We start from the raw sequence: 20,135 nt of genomic DNA on the forward strand, positions 1-20,135 counted from the left end.
ACTGTAAAAAGCTGTGTAACACTTTATTTTAGTGTACTTGTTACACACGTTACATGTAGTTTATAGAGTAATGCATAATTATTTGCAACTAACCCCAAATCAAACCTAATCATCATAACCCTAAAGTAAGTACATGTAGTTAATTAATATTACTCAGTACTTAAATGTATAATTACACTGTAATAAGGGCACCTAAAAATAAAGTGTAACCAAAAAGCCTTGACTTGCTTGTTGGACTTGTAAATTACAACATGTAAACTCACACATTTCTGAGAGCTACAACTTGTACCACATGGCTGATGTATTGCAGATTTAAAGGGTTAGTTAACTGAAAAAAATAAATTCTGCCATTTATTACGCTGTTGTTCCAAACCTGTAAGACTTTTGTTCATCTTCAGAACACAAATCATGATCTTTTTAATGAAATCTGTCCCTCCATTGACAGCCTACGCAACTACCACTTTCAAGCCACAGAAAGGTAATTAAAGACATAATTTAAGTAATCCATGTGACTCCCCTTACTTCTGGGGCTTTAAAGTGGTAGTTGTGTTAGCTGTCAATGAGGAACAGAAAGCTCTCAGATTTCATTAAAAAGATCTTCGTGTTCCGATAACTTCCGAAGATGACTGAATGTCTTGCGGGTTTGGAATGACATGAGGGTGAGTAAAAATAATACTTTTTTGGGTGAACTAAAGTTTTAAGTGTGTTCAGGTGTGTTCAACTTGAAGCAGCGCTGTGCATACCGATCGGTGTATGACATCAAAGTACCGCAAGAGCGATTCGAAAGCATTCAGAGCTTTATTTAAAGCATTCAGAGCTTTATCTAATTATGACATGGCGTGAATGCAGCTATTTTCAGTGATATCTAATTTTTTTTTATTCCACAAAATATGGACAATGATTCCGAGTGTAAGCTCTAGGGGGCAGCATTGGCTCACAAAACCATCAAACCCTAAAGAATATATATTGGGGCTAAAAATGATCACTAGTTGTTTTTGATTTTGAAAATCAGTCTGATTGATCCCAGATTGCTTCTGATCTTGCTTCCTCAAATTGCTCCTGAGATTGTTCCATACAACACAGATGTGTGCAAACAATCAATCTTAGCACAATACAGTGTGCAATGTAAAAATATAAAGTGCTTTTCTCTCAGAAATCCCCAAAACAGAACACACGATACTCCACTAGAACCCACTGCTCTCGTTTGTAACTGATTCACGTGCTCAATTCAAGTTTTACTGCTTTGCCTTTTATTTTAATTTTTTTCACAATGCTTCAAGGTTAATTCTAGGAGTTTTGATTCTGAAATAAACAATCAGTTCTCATCAGCAACATATGTCCTAACGACTTGATTGAGATGTATTTGATGTCTGGAACGGCACCATGGAAATGTCAATGATAAAAACCAACGCTAAACAAAATCTTCCTCTTGTTTGATTAAACACAGATTTATCTAGTTCTGGCCTGTGGTGCATGACAGATGTTCACAGTTACTGATGGCTGATGAGCAGTTGAGTTGAGGTAAGTGAAAAGACCAGGGCCTGTGCTATAAAGGCCATCTAAACTTCATTCTGTCTTCGGATTCTGGTGGAGAGGTTACGCCCCGAGCGGCCCGTCAAGCTCAGGTACTGCCTCAGTAGCTGACTCACGCGCTTCTGGTTGTTCCACTTGCGGGCAGATTTCCTTATCCCTATGAAGCCACCGTAGCGTTTCTGCAAAGGCCTTCCGGAGCTCGCCAATTTCCGGAAACCGTGACGACCTTTTATAAAACCTCCGAAACGCTTGGATACGCCCACGGCTGCCTCGCCGTTCTTCTCGTCTCCTACACCATCCTGGTCCTCCTCTGTCCCCGGGTCAAGGTCTGGGTCATATGAAATTCCCAGTTTCTCCTCCTCTGAAGGCTTTTGGCTGCGGAGTGCTTGCGCGGCGTGTCGAAACCGCTCCAAAGCCTCCGTATACTCGACACCATTGTCATTCTCTATGCTCACTGTGGCCAGAGGCTCCACTTCATCATCAGAGCGCTTTGATGTTTCCTCCTGCTGTAACGGTAGTGGAAGCTGGTTCAGACCCGCTGCTTGGTAACACAAATCCCAGGTCAATGCAGGAGAAGCCTGTGCCTCACATTCCAGGATACATACCTGCAAAATAGGTTTATTTATTGTTTTACATGACGTGAAAAATAGTTTCATAAAACAGATTTTTTTTCTTTAAAACAGATATATAAAATGAACAAATAGGCCTACTCAAAATGGACTGGACTGAATACAATTTAAATGTTGAAATGATTTCCCTCTACAGTAAAAACAGGAACATTATGAAATAATAGCCTATTGCAATTTAAAACAACAGTTTTTTTTATTTGAATATTAATATGTATTATTAAAATGTATTATTTATTACATAATTTCTGTGATGGCACAGCTGAGTTTTCAGCATCATTACTCCAGTCTTAATCCTTCAGAAATCACAATATGCTGATTTGGTGCACAAGAGACCTTTATTATTATTATTATCAATGTTGAACAGTTGTGCTGCTTAATATTATAAAAAAAGCTAGATTTTTTTTGTGTGTATGTTTATATTTTGTTCCGTTAAAATAACGGATTGAAGAATATAAAACATTTCCTATTGAAAATGGAAATATGTTTTATCCTTTGAAGATTTATGATGTTATTTGAATTTGCCCTTTCTACTAAAAAAAATCGAAATATACAACATTCCTAGTGGCACAATGCTGCATGCAAACGGTCTTACCAGTGCAATGAGATGTGAAATGATATGTGGCATTGGTGCAAGAAATGATATGATAATTGAGTGACTAGAATGGGATAAAAATCTTTATTATGTATGTATATGTGATCAGCACAGCAGTGCTCAGCTTGACAAATGCAGGTTTCCTCAAAATGTTCATGTGATGTCCTCTCTAAAGACGATCATGTAGCGTGAGCCTGTTTTTTATTATCTCCCATTTATAGGGGAAAATAGATCATAAATGGTGTAGCGGCTTATACTGTAGCAGTGGAGTGAAACTAGAAGTTGCATGCATGGAAAGTAATTGGCCATTGCGAATTAAATGTCGATGGCATCTGAAAAACAATCAGATAGAACATAAAAGACAATATGTATATGGGGATAAGAAAAACAGATTTAGCATGCACTGAATGCGAGTGTGAATATACTGTCTTCATCTGTTGATGAAATGTTAAAGTCTGACACCATTGTGGTGTCACAGAGGAAAACCATGCCCAAAGGGACCCATCTGGTCACAGAAAGAGCGCCCTTCACCAAGTGTCAATCACTACCACAACATCAGCAGCTGACGGCACCACAGCAGCCAATTATGGGCAGGCATTACCCCAATCACCCCAGTCACAGCTGTTTGGTCTGCACAGTCATTAGCAACTTCATTACAGCCACTATTGTGACAAAGACCAACTTTTAACAAAGCTGATTTGTATTACAGTTTTCTCATCCACTCCTGCTTTAAGGTATCTTATAGACATATTTGATTTATTACAACCACCACCACCACACATATGTGCTTGCTGAGCATTTCATTTCAAAACCACGAACATTAATAGGGAGTTTGTACTTTTCTATTAGTAGACGGGGCACTTACCAATGTATTAAAAGCTTGATGTTCAGGTAGGATGAGTCCGCAGGTTAAACAGTCCCCTTGACAGTCGCTGTGACCCGAGGAGCACAGGCATAAGAGCAGCAGGGTCCATAAAGGGGTCTTCATGACTTCTTCACGGAACACACACCGGATTAAACAAATGAAGCAGGAACTTGGAGTAAGAGTAGCCACTGGGAGCTCTGATGAAGGAAAGAGAAGAGTAGGGGGGTGAGATGTTTGACTGGTAATCGTTTTCTGCATTAAACAATTGCAGTTTACAACTTTTTTGCTGTTAATTGTAAAGTCTGTGGAAGACTTTAAAGTCTTCTACAGATATCTAAGCACTTTGTAGTGACTAAGACAGCGTAGGTTCATAAAGTAACAGCAAATTTGAAGTGGTTCCAAGAAAACCTGAATATGCAAAGCAATTTGGCTCAGGGATTGTAATTTAGTCATATTTGCCCCTTGGCTTCATCTTCATATTTTATGTGTCCAGGTCTAGGTTTTTGTTTTGTTTTGTTTTTACCTGGGGTCTGTGGAAGGTACTCAAGGGGCTCCTTGGAGTTGATTGTTACATGATATATATTACTCTATATTTTTTATAATGATTTTTTTTTTTTTTTTACATTTCTAACTACACTACCGTTGAAAAGTTTGAGGGGGAAAAAACTTGAATCCTGAAAAAGATCAACTGCACAATTCAGCATTGATAATAAGAAGACATTTTTCTTGCTATTAGAAATAGAATGATTTCCGAAGGATCATGACACTCAAGACTTGAGTAATGGGTGCTGAAAATTCAGGTTTGTCCTCACAGGAATAAATTACATTTAAAAATGTATTGAAATATAGGAAATATTTCTCAAAATGACTGTTTTACTGTATTTTTGATCAAATAAATGCAGCCTTGGTAATAATGTTCAGTAATAATATTACACAGTAATAATGTATACTCATATTTATATATGAGTATACTTCTTTCTTTTTCGGCTCTAAACTTTTTTTCATTATCACAAATTTTCGAACTATATGAATGATAATTTGCTAAATATTTTTGATCTAATGAGGTAATATTCTTAATGAAAGCAATTATGAAGTGTTAGGCTTCCAATCAATTTCCAGGTAATGTAAAGTTTGAAAGGTCTAGTACATTTTGCAAGGACGTTCCCGTGCACATCCAAAGCCAACTTGAACTGTAGCTAATCAGCTCTGGAAACACCTTTGTCCACCCTTGTCAATCAGCTAAACGAATTCCTGCTAATCCCAGATATTAGAACCGATAATCTGGCACTTTGAAGATAAACCCAGAAATGGGTCCATTTTTTACCGAGAAGTCAAACTCATGTCCCTCTGGAGATAAGATCAAGTCAAGACAAACACAATGAAGACCAAAGTCTGAAACTTAATCAAACCTATTTGCAAAAATTCACACATGAAAGTATAACGTAATGATGTGGATCACTACCACCACTGAAACATGTCAAAATTCGCAAGTCACCATCTGTTTTTTTCCCCCACACATACTGAAGTTCATTAAGGAAACTCATCATAGGCCCTAATTAATGTCTGAATTAGCGTGTGTGGCATAATGAGAAGGAAATGAGTGCGGGAGAGAAAGAGCGGGAATGCAGTTCCCATCAAACTCTGACTCACACACTGCGCCAGCACACATTAGTCACGACCGCATTAGGAGAGAAACGCACACATGCGCGCACCTCTAAAAGCTTTCTTTGATGAAAGCCAACAAAAATCTTTCGGCGGAGCAGTGATGAAAAGTTGACAATAAAAGCATCTTGAGATGTCTCTGCTCAGTGAGTATGTGTAATTACAGCCCCTCATGTGGACATGGCTATCTAATGCGGTCTGAGGGAAGGACTATCAAAAAACACTACACAGAAAGTTTTAGAACAAATCCCTTGCATCATTAATACAGTTCAATTTAGAGAGTGATTTGATGGAACTTTTTATGATCATCCCCAGCTATAATCTCTTCTTAAAAGTGTACGGCGGAGATAATGGAAATATGAAAACAGCTGGAGGGAAAGTGCAAAGGCATCAACCTTAGCAACTTGTCATCTGCAAATTCGGCGCCTGTTTTCTCAGTGAAAAATAAATATACCAAAATGTAGTTGACAAGTACAAATAGATGTACATATTTATACTTATTCTATACCTTTTGGTATACAAAATGTATTTACTTAAAATGAGCTAAATTAGAACAACTAATTTTGTACTAAAGACACTGTAGCTATACGGAAATTCGATCCAACGAAAGATATACTTAAGTATGTATGATTGTGCTAAAATGGAACTATTGCAAATATACTTTAGGTACACTTTAAATATCTTGCCATTAAAGACTGATATTATACAGAGATCATGTATCCTTACCAATAGTGATGTTAAAATGCATTTTAGGCTTAATATTAAGAAATGTGCAAGCAATATGTCAGTCAATATGTTAATAGATTTGTAGAAGGCCTAGTATGAATTTTTGGATTTTTGGAATAGGTTTCCACTAGTTTCTATTGCTGAGAAATAGAAGTGTCCTGTTTGACATATACCTTGACCCCAGAAGAGATAGAAGTCTATACAAAATATTATGATACATGTAATTTCAAACCTGTTAGACTTATAAGGGAAAGTAGTGTTGTTTTGGACCCCATTGATTTTCATTGCACTGACAAAAAAGTTTTAGAACGATATGCGAGTAAATGATGACAGAAATGCTCTTTTTGGGTCCACTGTGTCTATGAAAGCTGCACGCGGTGATACATTTCCACGTATGGAAGGTGCTCTGTCCACAGTCTTTGACTAATCTAAGGGAATGCGACTAATCTGATTGGATCAGTCTGCTCGCTCTCTTATACAGCCACCTGATCGTATCACCTCCACGGTAAACACCGAACCCCATTCTCATTCTGTCCCCGCGCCTTGCCTGAAACACAACTGCTTGAACCGAGTCACCGCCAGATTCTGAAAATCAAGTCTGCTGCTTTTCTTCAGCTTTGTGTTTTTCCCGTTTCTATTTTTGTAGGTCAACTGTGTCGTGACATTTCAAGAATCAGCAAATAGGCTAACAATTACTTTTGTTTGTTTGTTCCACAGCAGATGGAAGAACATGACCCCTTTCTCATTTCTCGTCCACGTTAATATCATCCGCTGAATGCACTTCATCTCGGATTTATTACTCAGTAAATGATAGCTCACCTGTTTGCTACATCTAGCTAATTTTTTTTTTGTCCTTCGCAGTAGCATCGTATCAAAATAATCTAGGTTCTCCTCTTTGTCATTACCATTTCCGTTGAGGAATGGGGGGATTCGCATGGTTACTTTAATTGAGAGCACAAGGATAGCCAGAGGGCTCAGAGTCTGCAGTCCCGTTGCAGATGATCATGGTTCCCCTCCACACACACTGCCTCTTCACTGGCAGAACAGCAGCAATCATTGCATTATCCTCCCCGTGGCCATGACAATGAGCATAAAGAGAAGGGGGAGGGAGTGAAAAGTTTCTTTATTTATTTATTTTTGAAGAACTATTTGCATGATATTTCAATTGCGAGGGGAAAATGCAATCAATGCCACCGTCACCACCTTTCAAATCAAAAGCAAAGGTGCAAGTAAATGCATACATCAGACGGTTTGACTCATGGGAAGTCACAATTCCTTCACAGGGTTTGCGATTTCAATGTACAATCAAAATGATGTAGGCATCAGAAGCAGTTATAATAATAATGCTCACAATGAGCTGTGGAGGTGAATACAATTCTTCGGTCTTAGAGTCCAAGTTAAGGAGCAGCTCAGAATGGGATAAAATGCATTCAATTAAGTCTCACAATTATGCATAATTACAAACGATGTGGTTATGGCAGCTTCAACCTTTTACTGGATTTTTCTGAGTGATCCCTCGATTCTGTGCTGCTCACAATTTTTCATTGCAATTAATATTAAATATGTTGCTCAAGCTTAAAAGTTGACGGCTTCTGGAAATCCAGCGAGGGCATTAATTGATTAAATAGATTTTATCTTGCCAATATAAGAGAGTACAACTTTAATTGATAGATGTACGTAATTATGCATGCAATGCTTCTGCTCTAATGGATTTTGGGGTAAAAATCAATTTAACATGGCTCAGGTAATTAATCTGAGGAAAACTAGTCTCCCTAATGCAGTCCAAAGTTTGAAAATAATTACATGAAATTAGACAAGCAGCTTTCATGTTTCAATTCAGGGGATTGGTGCATGCATTTATTAAGGGATGCATATAATCTGTGTAATGTGGAAGATTTATTTAGATGCGGTGTTCGTCTTGAATTTGCCTTAGTCTTTAGATGCATGGTTTGAAAGATATTGGTATTGGAAATTGGCACACGCAGATATTGGTTTAAAATATATGTCCACTTTTTAATTGCATTCATGAATGCATGAAAATATTTTGCAGGCCTTAAAAGAGACATTTAATTGCTTCTTATAGAGAGAGTGCTTCTTACAGAGAATTTGCAAATAATGAATATAATAATAAAGGACAAATAAAGTTACAAAAAGTTAAATAAAATGATGTTTATAATTATAAGAAATACATACATTGTTATATTCTTTAATTTGGGTAAAAATAACATTTAAAAATTATCTAAAATTCAGATGTATCTAGCTTAATTTACATAATTTCAAATAATGATTCAACTATCATTATCTTTTGTATTGTTATATATGATATATTGTTTATAAAACACAAAATATATGTAAAAAAAATAACCAGAATTAAAAATGAACTAAATTTAGTTAACAAATAAAATCACCACAGATAATTATAATCTTATATTATAATTAATCGCAGATATTATAATATTATACAGTTCATATTTGTGGAATACTTTGCATCATGCATTATATATATGACCCCACACAAACATTTTTACATTTATCAATTTTTTATTCCAGTCTTTTTTATTATTGATAATGTTATTTACTATAAATTAAATGTTGTCTTAGAAGCAGAAATTATTAAATAAATAGCGCACTTGTTGCTATTCTGCGCAGGCTGAAATTTTATAAAAAATTGGAAATGAAAAATAAGCTGAAAATCCTCTAGTTGGTTAAAGGGAGTCTAAGTGGACACATCGTTTTAGGTTTGGCTCATTTACAGCTGTAAAAACAGCTGTATCAGAATTGCTGCTCTTTCCCTCTTCACTGGCAAACCCAGCGCAGACACTCAAGTGTCTGTGATCAAAGCTTTGTATGGAATGCATTTGTTTAGCACTGTTGTCTAGTGTTATATGCAAATATTTTGTTAGAGAGCCTAACGCTACACCTCCAAAAACAAACACAATCCGGTATCCGTTCTATTTTTACAATAAATCCATCCTTTGGAAAAGTGGCTTATTAACCCCAAAAATATTTAAAAGAGCATGATAAAAAGAAAGGCAGATGTCTGCAAGTGAAAAACTTAACAAAAAGTTTACAAGCAACAGCAAGAAATTCCAGCCACATAGGTTAATGTCGGTTAATTGGTAACCGTGAAGATGATTAATAAAGAAAAGCCATGAGTAATGGAAAATACTGTTTAAAGAGCAGCACTTAATATTAGCTCATTCACACCCCCATAAGAAAAACATTGACTGTGAATGCAATTGCAGTCATTATTGCTTCAACAAATATTATCATTAATAGACAAGCAATCAAAAAAAGAAAGAAAAAAAAAGCGAGTAATCACAAAATACATGTCACATTAGGCAAAAAACTACTAAATGACCCAATAAACAGGAATAATCTGCATTCTTTCACTGTGGATTTAGAATCAATACAAAAATACAGGCATCACCATGACACCTTGTTTTACCTGCCGTCTGCGATAAGGTTGTTCTCAGTCTCTCTCTCTCACTTTCAGTCTTGAGGTGTGGTGGTTATGTCCAATCTTCAGCTTCTTGGTTTGTTCAACTGCTTGCCTGCTCCCTTTCTCTCCCCTCTTATAACGACACACCCCTTCCACTGGTTCAGCCCCCCCCAGTGTCGGTGGATGGGGCTACTCCATGGCAGGGTATTACGCACAACCTGGACAGACATACAACCCTTAGTCAAGGCTGACGTATAGACCAACGTCACCTCTTTCTCCATCCCAAAAGATAGGACCTGGGCTAAAAATACGCATCATTCAAATTGTATATCCATTCTTGTCATGGACCAAAAAATCATTGGATTTATCTATTGACTCTATATGTCCAAACATAGTTCCCATCAATTAACGATGATAAGAAACTTAGATAACGTTCCTTTAACAAGATAAGCGGTAACTTGGGAGTGAGAATTGCAAATTAAGCCTGAGACGCAATTTACAGTTGAGCGGTGCATAGGAGAAAAACAAAATCTCCCAGAGGCAAAGGGAAGTCTCGGTGGACGCTGACACTTCACATCCACATCCACTCCAAAAGGAAAGACGGGATTGTGCACGCAAGAATAAGATGACAAAACGGAAAGCAATGTTTAAAAGAGTAATGAATAATAACAATAAAAATAACTTGATTTTATACAGCATTTAAATACAATGTATTTGTTTTTAATATATCAGCCTTAAAACATACTTCATTGGTTCCTTGCAAGTTGCAATTTGAAATACAATTGATCTGAATTGGCCACAACCCACAGGAAGTTGACTTGAAATTTAAAAAGGAATGAGAGAAAGAGAAATGTACTGAACTGCAATTCAGAGAAATTCAACACAGATTTTTTTTTACACTTTGGTCCACAAAAGCTAATTTATGAAATATGATGTAATTTCACATTTCTATCTGTACACCATATATAAAGTCAATATTCAAAGTCTTTCTTGACAAATCTTCCTTTTCTTATCTAATTCCTACACTGTGAACAATCTCAACTGAAATACTGATGATATATATATATATATATATATATAATTTTAATTTTATTTTGCCCTGTTTTTTGTTTTTGTTTTACTTACTCCTAAAGTTGAGGTCACTTTTATTTATTTATTTATTATTATTTCATCAATTCAAATACATTGGAAACATTAATTGGATAAACACACTAAATTAAGTTTAGTTTACTCAACAAAAAAAAAATGTATGGTGTACTTGTCACGTAGGTGGTCAGGAAGAAGATGAGGTGAGGCACAGAGGATCTAATTTGCAGCACTATTAACTTTAATATACTAAACAATGCACACTAGTAACAGTGTGAACAAACACAAACAACACCAGGCAAAAAACAGACTCAACTGAGGCAATATCAAGCAAACTCAATGAACAAAACAAGGATCAGGTGTGTGAAATCCATGAAACAATAAGTAACCATGACGACGACAAACAAAAACATACTTCGCAACCATGACAACAGAAGGAAACACAAGAAATAATGTGATACAAACTAAAAATCCACGAAAAACAAAACTGAAACAAGAATGTGACAGTACTAACTTATACATTGAAATTCAAATTGGAGTTTGCTAATATCAATTCACATTCAAAACCAGGAAGACCAGCGAAAACCAGCTTGGATCTGGTCTTTCCAGCAAGGATGTTGTGATCTTACATAATGAGCATATATAAGCATGCAAAGCCATAAAAAAAACACACGAAATCCCAAAAAAGCATTGGGGAAAATTGAAATACTGTAACATTGTGTTCTAGCTGATAATTACTTGAATGAGCACATTATAATTGTAAGTGGCTCAGCATTAGAAAAAGCCTGTTGAAAAATAAACTAATTTGGGTAAGACCAGTAGCTAATATAGGTCTGGATAAGAGCACACTTTAAGTAACAATAGCTTGCTTTGATCTTCCTAATCATGTCATTTCAGAGGCTGTTAAATAACATGGATTAGATGCAAAAATAAACACAAATCCTGATTTGTAATTAATCTCTAAATGCACATATTATAAAAAGCATGTGTCATGCATTTGTGCCACTGATGAAATGAACCAATAAGCATCACAATTATTAATTTGATGCGTCCAGTACTCAGTCTTTGATAACTCGTTCCTAAATAACAGACAACCAAAATAACCCATCACCTGAGTCCCTGTCCCATGCATTTGCATACTGTTCCATGCAGTAAGTCTGGAATGAGATATTATACACAGACAAACAGAAATGCGCCTTGCCGCTACAGAGGAACTCATCAGATTCTGTGCCATATCATATTACGGCAGTGGCTGAATCACGGAACCAGCACCTGAACGCATTGTGGTGAGATACCACCTCAGAGTCAGATTGAAGTCAGTTTACGCAAGATAGGCAATTATACGAGTAGGCTTATTCACCTCTGTGACGCAGAATGATTGGGGGGCCTCAATGTTGTTTCATTCCCTTCATCATTCCAGGGCAAAGTTTTATTGTTATATGAGGCGATGAAGAGCACTGAGGCTTGTCCGTCCCTGTGAGACACTACTATGTTTTATGGGAAGCCCTTGGCAATCATTTTCAATGATGACTATTAATTCTAGACACTTAATTGATTTAAACAGAATGACCCAAAGACATGATTCAATAATTATAAAATATGGGAAATATAAAGCCAGTGGGTGAGAGAGATTGAGGCTATAGAATGTTATCAAGGCTGTAGAATATCAACGCAAAAATAATCTGAAAGGAGCCGGAATATATCTCATGACACTGACTGGATGAGGAACGAGAAATTCTTTGGTCATTGGTTAGACATAATGTAGGTGCTGCTAGCAGAGAAGTAAAATTAGAAGAAAATAATTGGATGGGTATTTTCTGTAATGTGAGAATGGGAGTGACAGCCTGTTCAGACAGTCGGGCAGGGGATGTTCTTTATCATAGAGGTTTCCTTATCTGTGTCTGACATTTTGGTAACTTTAGGCAAGCATTAAAGGGCCACCTCGTGTCAGGGATTTTTATCACATTTTAAAAGTTGGAAGGAGACTCATGGGGGATTTTTTTGTACTTTTAACACAAAATAGCTATAAAATTATTGTTTAATCCCACTTTTAAAGTTGGATAAACCTTGATTCTGATAGGATATGGAGACCATGAGGTGTAAAGAAAGAAAGAAAGAAAGAAAGAAAGAAAGAAAGAAAGAAAGAAAGAAAGAAAGACAGAAAGAAAGAAAGAAAGAAAGAAAGCCTCTATTTGCCCTTGCTAAAAAAAAAAGCATTATGGGGTAAGTTGTCATAATGTAACCTATGCTAGTTTGTTCAGCTAAATCTTAACAGCAACGATGTAAAATGAAATGTACTAACATGTTAAATAACTGTTTTGACCAACAAATTGTATAAATGTATAACATTTAAAACACAAGTGACAACTTGCCCCGACATTATTTATTAAGTTAACGTAGTAGACTAGGCCTACTCTTGATCGGACTGCATTTCAACCTACCTTCATTATGTAGCTGCGTCTTGTCTGAATGTATGCGTGGTTTTGTTGTGCTCGCTAACAAGCGATAACAAAAATATGATTATATTACATTTCAAGTTTAGAAAATTCGAAAATAATTTCCCAAACTATATATTTTAACTGGGTTTTAAACAGATTAGTCTACTGGGCTTGCGTTGTAATGATTATCAAACCAAATTACGCAAAACCTGACAAAACTAATAAATAATAATGTTACAAAACAATTAATTACGTTTCTTTATTTTCAAACAATAATAAATGCCTTTAAAAGATTTGTATCAAGGCGAGCCTTGTTTCACTGGTCACTTTTGAAATGGGTGTTGACGTTCTAGTATCTTATTGGTGAACGCGGTCAACTGAAAGGGCATTGGCCAATAGAAACGCAGAACACCACCAGACGCGCGAAGATCTAAAAAATACGGAAGTTTTATTACGGAAATGAGGTACTGTTTACGTTTGAGTTGTACATGAGTGCTTTCAAGTCGGACACTGACAAGACGTTTTTATATGAATTATATGTGGATAAAAAACAAACAAACAAAACAACCTTTGAAGACCTACACTTTCCATTTAATGCGATCGGTAAGTTTATTCACATTATTGACAAAAAGCAACAGGAGTGGAAATGTCAAAGTAACGTTAGTGCAATAATTTGATGGCGTCCATTTCTCTGTTATTTTAAAGCAAGATACATGTTTATAGTAAAGACAGTTAACGTTAATTTGATTAATAGGAACAGTGTTAAAAGGAACTGTAAACACAAATATGTTGTCTAGTTAAAGGACTTTGTACACACACACACACATACACACACACAAACAAACATTTTTGAAAATATATTTAATTCATATGTTATGATATGTCCTCTTAGTGGCCTAAGTTACACCATGAAGCCGGTTTAAGTGGATAGCCAGGTAACGTTATGTTTCAGTTTAGTTTTCGCCAATCCTGGGTTTTATGCACCATTAAAGTGGTTAGGCTTTTTGCAGTGTTCATCGCCATAGTAACTTACGCTCCACGGTTAGGTTGGAGGTTATGTTCCAGGTAAGAGACATGGTAAGGCTCTGGGTAAGAGATCTCAACCCGAAATTGGACCAATCAGCTGTGAGCAAAGTGACACATGTCTGACGCGACACGCCCCCTGTTTCTGCTCCAAATTAAAGGTCACTAACGTTACATAGTAAAATATTTTTAAAGACAAATTTGTCTGGCTTTTAGTGATGCTTATCTATAGTAATAATTTTGTATGATTTAGATATTATTTATGCAATTTTACCCTTAATCCATTACACATGTAAAATTTTAGTTTAGCAGTTATTATTAAGCACTTATTAGCCTAGTTTAAATGAATATAAATATATAAAGGTAATAATATAAACAAGCTTTAGAATCAAAAGATAAAGCTATAAAAATGACTACATGTGAGCTTAAATGTTCAATTCTCTCTATAGCTATATCAAGCATATAAACTAACATCACAACTATATTACTTGCACTGATAAAGATTTTTTCTTATATTTGTCCTCTTTCTTAGACAACTCTTTTCTTCTTGCTGTGTAAATTTGTTTAAATTCTTAATTTGTTTTCAATCTTGTAATATTCTGCAGAAGAGACCATCATGGTATGGGTCCCAGGGTAAAAAATAATAAGACATGAAATGACGTATAGGCAAAAACAATGGGATTTTTTTTTTTTTTTTCACCAATCAATTTTTAGGTTTTAGGATTTTTAACCAAACTTTGTAAAATGATGATTCTCAACTATGTTATGATTAAATGTATAATGGAATGAATTGAAATTCCATTTTACTTTATGCGTGGGCATTCCCAGTCACTATCTACACACTGTATCTAACTAGCATATGGATGTGTTTTTGGGGCAACATGTAATGAAAAAAGAAGTATAATATCGGGAGTAATAATTGCCAACATTTTCATAATAATATCTAATATTTCTTAGGAATATTATTATTATGAACATTTTGCCAATACCCATTTATGGCTATTTTACCCACATATTGCATGTCTTTCTCTATTCCCTGTCTCCCAAAATGCCTGATAAACATGACGAAAGACCTGGTATATATGAAATCAATGCCCTGTTTTGTAACAGAAAGTCATATTTTGATTAGAAACCTCGTAACATTTTCCTAAGATGTAGATTTATGACAAACAATGTGAAAATTTGTCAGATTTAAATTATTATTACAAAATATCATATTTCCATAAGAGTCCATCTCAAAGTATGTAAATGATATATATATATATATTATACTTTATTTATATATTTAATTATATATAAATATAATTTGCATACGTTTTGTAGTTAACAAGTTATTGTTTTTTCCCCCCCTTGTAATATTAGAACAATGGAATAAAACACTCAACACCTGAGAACACCAACGAATCTTGCATTTGATTCAGTGAACAACAAAGGCTGCTGGGATGGATGATATCTACACTTTGCAACAAGAAGTGGGACGAGGCAGCTATGGAGTGGTCTTCAAGGGGCACGTGACAGAGACTGGCTGTTGGGGCGATAAGGGTGACACAGTGGCCATTAAACGTCTACCCTGCTGTAGCCCAGAGAGTATAGAGCTGTATTTGCAGGAGCTCTGGGCTATGAGAATCACTGCACAGAACCACCCCAATGTCATCTCTCTATACAACTGCCTTCTAGAGACCGGACCTAGAACACTGCAGCCCCTAAGATCAGGGAGGCTGCCTTTGGATTTAGTGGAGAGTGTTCTGAAAGGGAGAGTGGTGGACGAAGACTCAAAAACCCAAGTGAGGAATCCTTCCAGGTCAAAGAGGAGACTGATGTCCACAGAGGAGGTTCCCAGGCGCTGCTTTGCCTTTTGGTTGGTGATGGAGTACTGCGACGGAGGGGATTTAAACCAGTACATTCTGTCCAGGCCGCCGGATGCTGAGTGCAACAATGCAGTGCTCGAGCAGCTCAGCAGTGCCATCACATTCCTGCACGGCTGTGGAGTTGTGCACCGTGATATAAAGCCAGATAACGTTCTTGTCCGTCTTACTAAAGCAGGACCGGTCATGAAGGTACAAAAAGGATGCAGTCTAAAATAATACACGTTGTTATATCAGCCTATATAAGCATCTACTTCTAACAATGATTTTGGTTAAAGTGCTCAATGCTCATGGAGTATTTGGAGGAGTCAAACTAAGCGCGATTGTCATGGGTCCGATTTGCCTTTTTTCCATGCTTTCATCTTGCTTTTGAAATAGGCTATACTGTTAATGGAGACACATTGTCTTTTTTTTTCTACCGCCTTCCCTTTTTATTTAATTTTTATTAGTCTGTAGGCATGAAAATTGTTCCACTTATAGCTGGACTGTAATGCATAACAAAGCAATACAAAAGTACTTTTGGAGTTGTATTTGCATGCTAGACATACAATATAAAAACTATTCACAATAGTGCCCGGAGAACATTTCATAAGATAAGAAAATGACAGTTTATGATGTAAATCATTTGGAATATTGTCGTCACACACACAAATGACTTTTATGTATAGTCACAAATTGTACCTGACCATTTTTAAGCCTTTTCTGTTAATCAATACCAAACAGTGGGATGCGAAAAGGTCTAGCAAAACAATCAGCCTACAGATAAAGTTAGAAATGGATTGTCTTAAAATCCATTCTTCTAAAGTTTCAAATAATGAGTTTTTTACGTTTCATTGCATGTAGAGACAATCAATGTAGTGTGCTTTGAAGCGACTGATCCATTTTGCCCTAGATCCAGTCAAATATTAGACATCGCACAATGTGGATAATAAGTTGCCTTGGGCTTTTATAGAGTTTGAGTTGTCTATAGTTGTTAAAAAAAAGTACTTGAACCTCTGTTTGCTTTTGTAGTTTACAATATTTTCCATTGCAAGTATAGCGGATATTGACTGTAGTTTAATTTTCTGAAGAATTTCAATAATATTAGACTATACCTATTTCCTATTATCACTGTAAAGCTGCTTTGATACAATCTATAGCACTATATAAAATAAGGTGAATTGACTTGACTTGACTTTACATTTTTCCTTATTCGGTGGAACGGTCCTATGCAGACTCAGAGACGAAGAAATGATTTTAATAGAAATAAATGGTTTAATAGATATAATTATTTAAAATAATTATTTTTTTAATATTATACTATTTAAATACTTTTATTATACAATTGTTTAAATATATTTTAAACAACCATTTTAATGGTTATTAAATTAATATAAATGTGCAATTTAATATTAATAAAAAATATATACATTAACCCCAGGTCTGAAAGCTGGTTCTAGTTATTAACAACATGTTACCTCCCTCCTCATGTATTACAGGTGGCAGACTTTGGCCTCAGTAAGATGGTGGACAATCCTACAGATGGCGTCCAGAATAGACTGGCTCTTTCCTCTACCTGCGGCTCAGACTTCTACATGGCTCCAGAAGTTTGGGCAGGCCGTAGTTATACAGCCCAGGCTGACATCTTCTCCGTGGGTGTTCTTTTCTGGGCTGTGCTGGATAGAATCATTTTCCTAGAGGATGGCACCAATCAAGAACAACTGGGTGAGTCGAGCGAGGGAAAATACTTTGGCTCATTTAGCATTACCCGTTTAATGTTTTTAGGGTCTTCGTCTTTACTTAATCAATCTGGATCCATGATGCATGTATTTTTATGATTAAAATGAAATGGGAACTTGTAAATGAGGTATTATGATGGCTGATTAAAATAAAACCCACCGTCTTGTGATTGTCAGAGCTACTTCACAGGAAATGGGAATAAAAATAGGAACGGGAATATAAATTCTCCCAGTTTTCAGAGCCTTTCACTAGCATTGGCAGGCAGGTGGCTATTTTGGTTACTCCTCTTACTACTTCCCTCATCCGGACCGCTTTATATTGGTGAGAAAGCTTTGTTGTTGAGTGCTTGATATAGTAGCCCATTAACTTAATGCGTAATAGCTGAGATAATGTAAAGTGGTCTGAGGACGCAGGTTGTGGATGAAGTGCATAAGCTATTCAGGCAGTCCTCAGTAATTACTCGGACCCAGACACTTTCTGTGCTGCTAGCAGGCATACAAAAAGGTCAAATGTCGTAGCTTATTTATATAAGGGCAATTAACGTCTTTCCACTCATTAACCTCTCTGTGTGGTGTGGGTATGCCTTGAAGTTTTGTGAATAATAATGAATTTGTACTAGGCAAGTTGCGCATGAGAAAATGCATCTGTTTGTTATTGTTGCCGTGTTTAGTGTAGCTATACTGAACAGGGCAAATTCAAATGCAGCGTTTGGGAGATCAAAGGAAACTCCTCACACGGTAATGAATAAAGGACCTGTTTCACAAAATGCTTGAAAATTGATTAAGCATAACATTTCCTGATTAAGCATAACAACGTTTCCTGTTTATTGTCGCTCTAGGTGCATATGTAATGCGAGGCCGCTGGCTCACCCCGTTAGGTGAAGCGCTGAGTCAGAATCCAGACCTGCAGTTGACCATCCCTATGAGGGCAAGACGTGCTCCACCACTGCCGCCACCTCTTAACCACGCCATGTGCGAGCTACTGCTGGACATGCTAGATTCTGACCCTGACACCCGGCCCACTGCAGACCAGCTGGAGAAGAGGGTCCGGCGAGCCATAGAGCTGCACTGATCTACTGATCTCAGAGCAGCATGCCAACAACCAGCCAACTTGTACACTGAATAACTTGAAGATAAAGCCAATAAAAGTTAGCGAACAGCACTGTTCATCCAGTTGGAAATTGAGACTTAAAAAAAAATAGATTTATGTGTTACTTTCATTTTCATTTAGTGCTGTGTATCTGTTACTATATGATGCTTTATGAATTATATGTATAGTATATAGGGCTGCACAATATATTGAAACTTTGCAACTGAACAAAGATAACAATGATTTGACACTTCAATAAGTTAATATAACTAAATACTTGGCAAAAAGTTGGTGCTTTTTTTAAACTGTTTACATTGCTGAAAATATGTTTTATGCAATGCCACAGTAAACACTGCTGTTCACGTTCAGTGATGCTTTCTTTTCTCAGAACTTACACGTGTTGATTATATCATTTTCAGTTTTAATTTTACACTTAAAACAGTTTAATTGCGTTTTTCTTCAATATCATGCAGCCCTATTAATATAACTGTTTTTGCTCTCTTTTGAGCTGTTTTCATTGATTAAAGTTTTATTTTATGTATTTATTTAAAGACTACTGAAGAATACAAAACAAGTGCAACAATACAGTATTGTCTGAACTTCTTTTTTCAAATCCAAACTTGCTTTATCTGTAGAATACATAACAGTCTTCATGCTTATACGGACAGTCAGTCACAATCAGTTTCAGTCGTGTTGTCAGACGCAGCAAGACTCGAGAAACGGCACATTCGGAACGGTCACACCACAAATCGCCACCTTGAAGCGACAGTGTAATTATAGAAAGTCAAAAATGACTGAATCCTTTGAAGTTTCTCAGTTGGTGGCGCATGTACAACATCTAGATAGGAGGGAAAATAATTCGGTTTCCCTTTAATGTGTATCTGTGAAAGATGGCACACGTATCAATCATTCAGATCGCCTGTTTTCCACCGCCAGGGCCGTCTTGGTTTCTGCCGCTTTAGTGGCCGGTCTTGTAGGCCTAGTTGGTTTTGTTTGCACACGGCAGGATGCATCAAATGGCTTTTTGGTTTGGGGAAGTGCTCCATCTTTTACAGGAAATTAAAGTCTCCCTTTGCGATGGATATAAATGATTTGTGGCTGCTGGACTTTAAGTTGTGTTCAGTTTTCAGGTCAAGAAAATGGAAAAACCGGGAGATTTTTTTGACAAATCTCTGTGATCAAGACAAAAAGCAGTTAACTTCAGTGTTGAGTTGATGAAAGCCAATAATAATGCCAAACTTGAATATTAATGACTTTAAAGAGTGTTAAAGGGTCACAGAGGGTTTCAAAACCTTACAGCCTCACCGGCAATAATATAATGCATCTGAGAATCCTTCTAAGTGGATCTCATCTGTGACATTTCCATCTCTAGAGACACTTTGCCCTTTTCCTCACGCATCGCTGGTTTGCAAATGAAACGCTGCGATGGCTCATCCTGACCTCGGTGGCGAAATATGCACATTATC

At 36.4% G+C, this 20,135-nt stretch overlaps 2 protein-coding genes across 4 annotated transcripts; one reads left to right on the top strand and one right to left on the bottom strand.

Annotated features, from left to right (window-relative positions):
- Positions 1-197: 197 nt before the first annotated feature.
- Positions 198-14,145, bottom strand: pnocb (prepronociceptin b). Of its 3 annotated transcripts, none has more exons than XM_079584536.1 (4): positions 14,007-14,145; positions 9,456-9,667; positions 3,620-3,816; positions 198-2,138 (listed from the first exon to the last, which is right to left on the bottom strand). In XM_079584536.1, exons 3-4 carry the CDS (start codon positions 3,740-3,742, stop codon positions 1,560-1,562), a joined length of 702 nt encoding a protein of 233 aa, XP_079440662.1. In that variant the 5' UTR covers positions 3,743-3,816; positions 9,456-9,667; positions 14,007-14,145; the 3' UTR covers positions 198-1,559. The 3 variants fall into 3 exon arrangements, with proteins under 3 accessions (XP_079440662.1, XP_079440661.1, XP_079440663.1); XM_079584535.1 differs by lacking the exon at positions 14,007-14,145 and adding an exon at positions 12,977-13,309; XM_079584537.1 differs by lacking the exon at positions 14,007-14,145 and adding an exon at positions 10,708-10,835.
- Positions 13,333-19,441, top strand: LOC306983813 (serine/threonine-protein kinase PDIK1L). Its single transcript, XM_079584533.1, has 4 exons — positions 13,333-13,576; positions 15,359-16,053; positions 17,340-17,565; positions 18,419-19,441. The coding sequence occupies exons 2-4, from the start codon at positions 15,439-15,441 to the stop codon at positions 18,649-18,651; spliced, it is 1,074 nt and encodes a 357-aa protein (XP_079440659.1). The 5' UTR covers positions 13,333-13,576; positions 15,359-15,438; the 3' UTR covers positions 18,652-19,441.
- The last annotated feature ends 694 nt before the right edge of the window (positions 19,442-20,135 follow it).

Source organism: Phoxinus phoxinus (assembly GCF_949152265.1).
Source record: "Phoxinus phoxinus genome assembly, chromosome: 16".
Lineage (NCBI taxonomy): Eukaryota > Metazoa > Chordata > Actinopteri > Cypriniformes > Leuciscidae > Phoxinus > Phoxinus phoxinus.

What these genes read in the sequence shown, in the direction of transcription:
- pnocb (XM_079584536.1), bottom strand. Translation starts at nt 3,742, where the DNA reads ATGAAGACCCCTTTATGGACCCTGCTGCTCTTATGCCTGTGCTCCTCG. An exon ending in ATCAAGCTTTTAATACATTG is followed by an intron (nt 2,139 to 3,619) that starts GTAAGTGCCCCG and finishes CCTATTTTGCAG; the next exon opens with GTATGTATCCTGGAATGTGA.
- LOC306983813 (XM_079584533.1), top strand. Translation starts at nt 15,439, where the DNA reads ATGGATGATATCTACACTTTGCAACAAGAAGTGGGACGAGGCAGCTAT. An exon ending in AAGCAGGACCGGTCATGAAG is followed by an intron (nt 16,054 to 17,339) that starts GTACAAAAAGGA and finishes CATGTATTACAG; the next exon opens with GTGGCAGACTTTGGCCTCAG. An exon ending in CACCAATCAAGAACAACTGG is followed by an intron (nt 17,566 to 18,418) that starts GTGAGTCGAGCG and finishes TTGTCGCTCTAG; the next exon opens with GTGCATATGTAATGCGAGGC.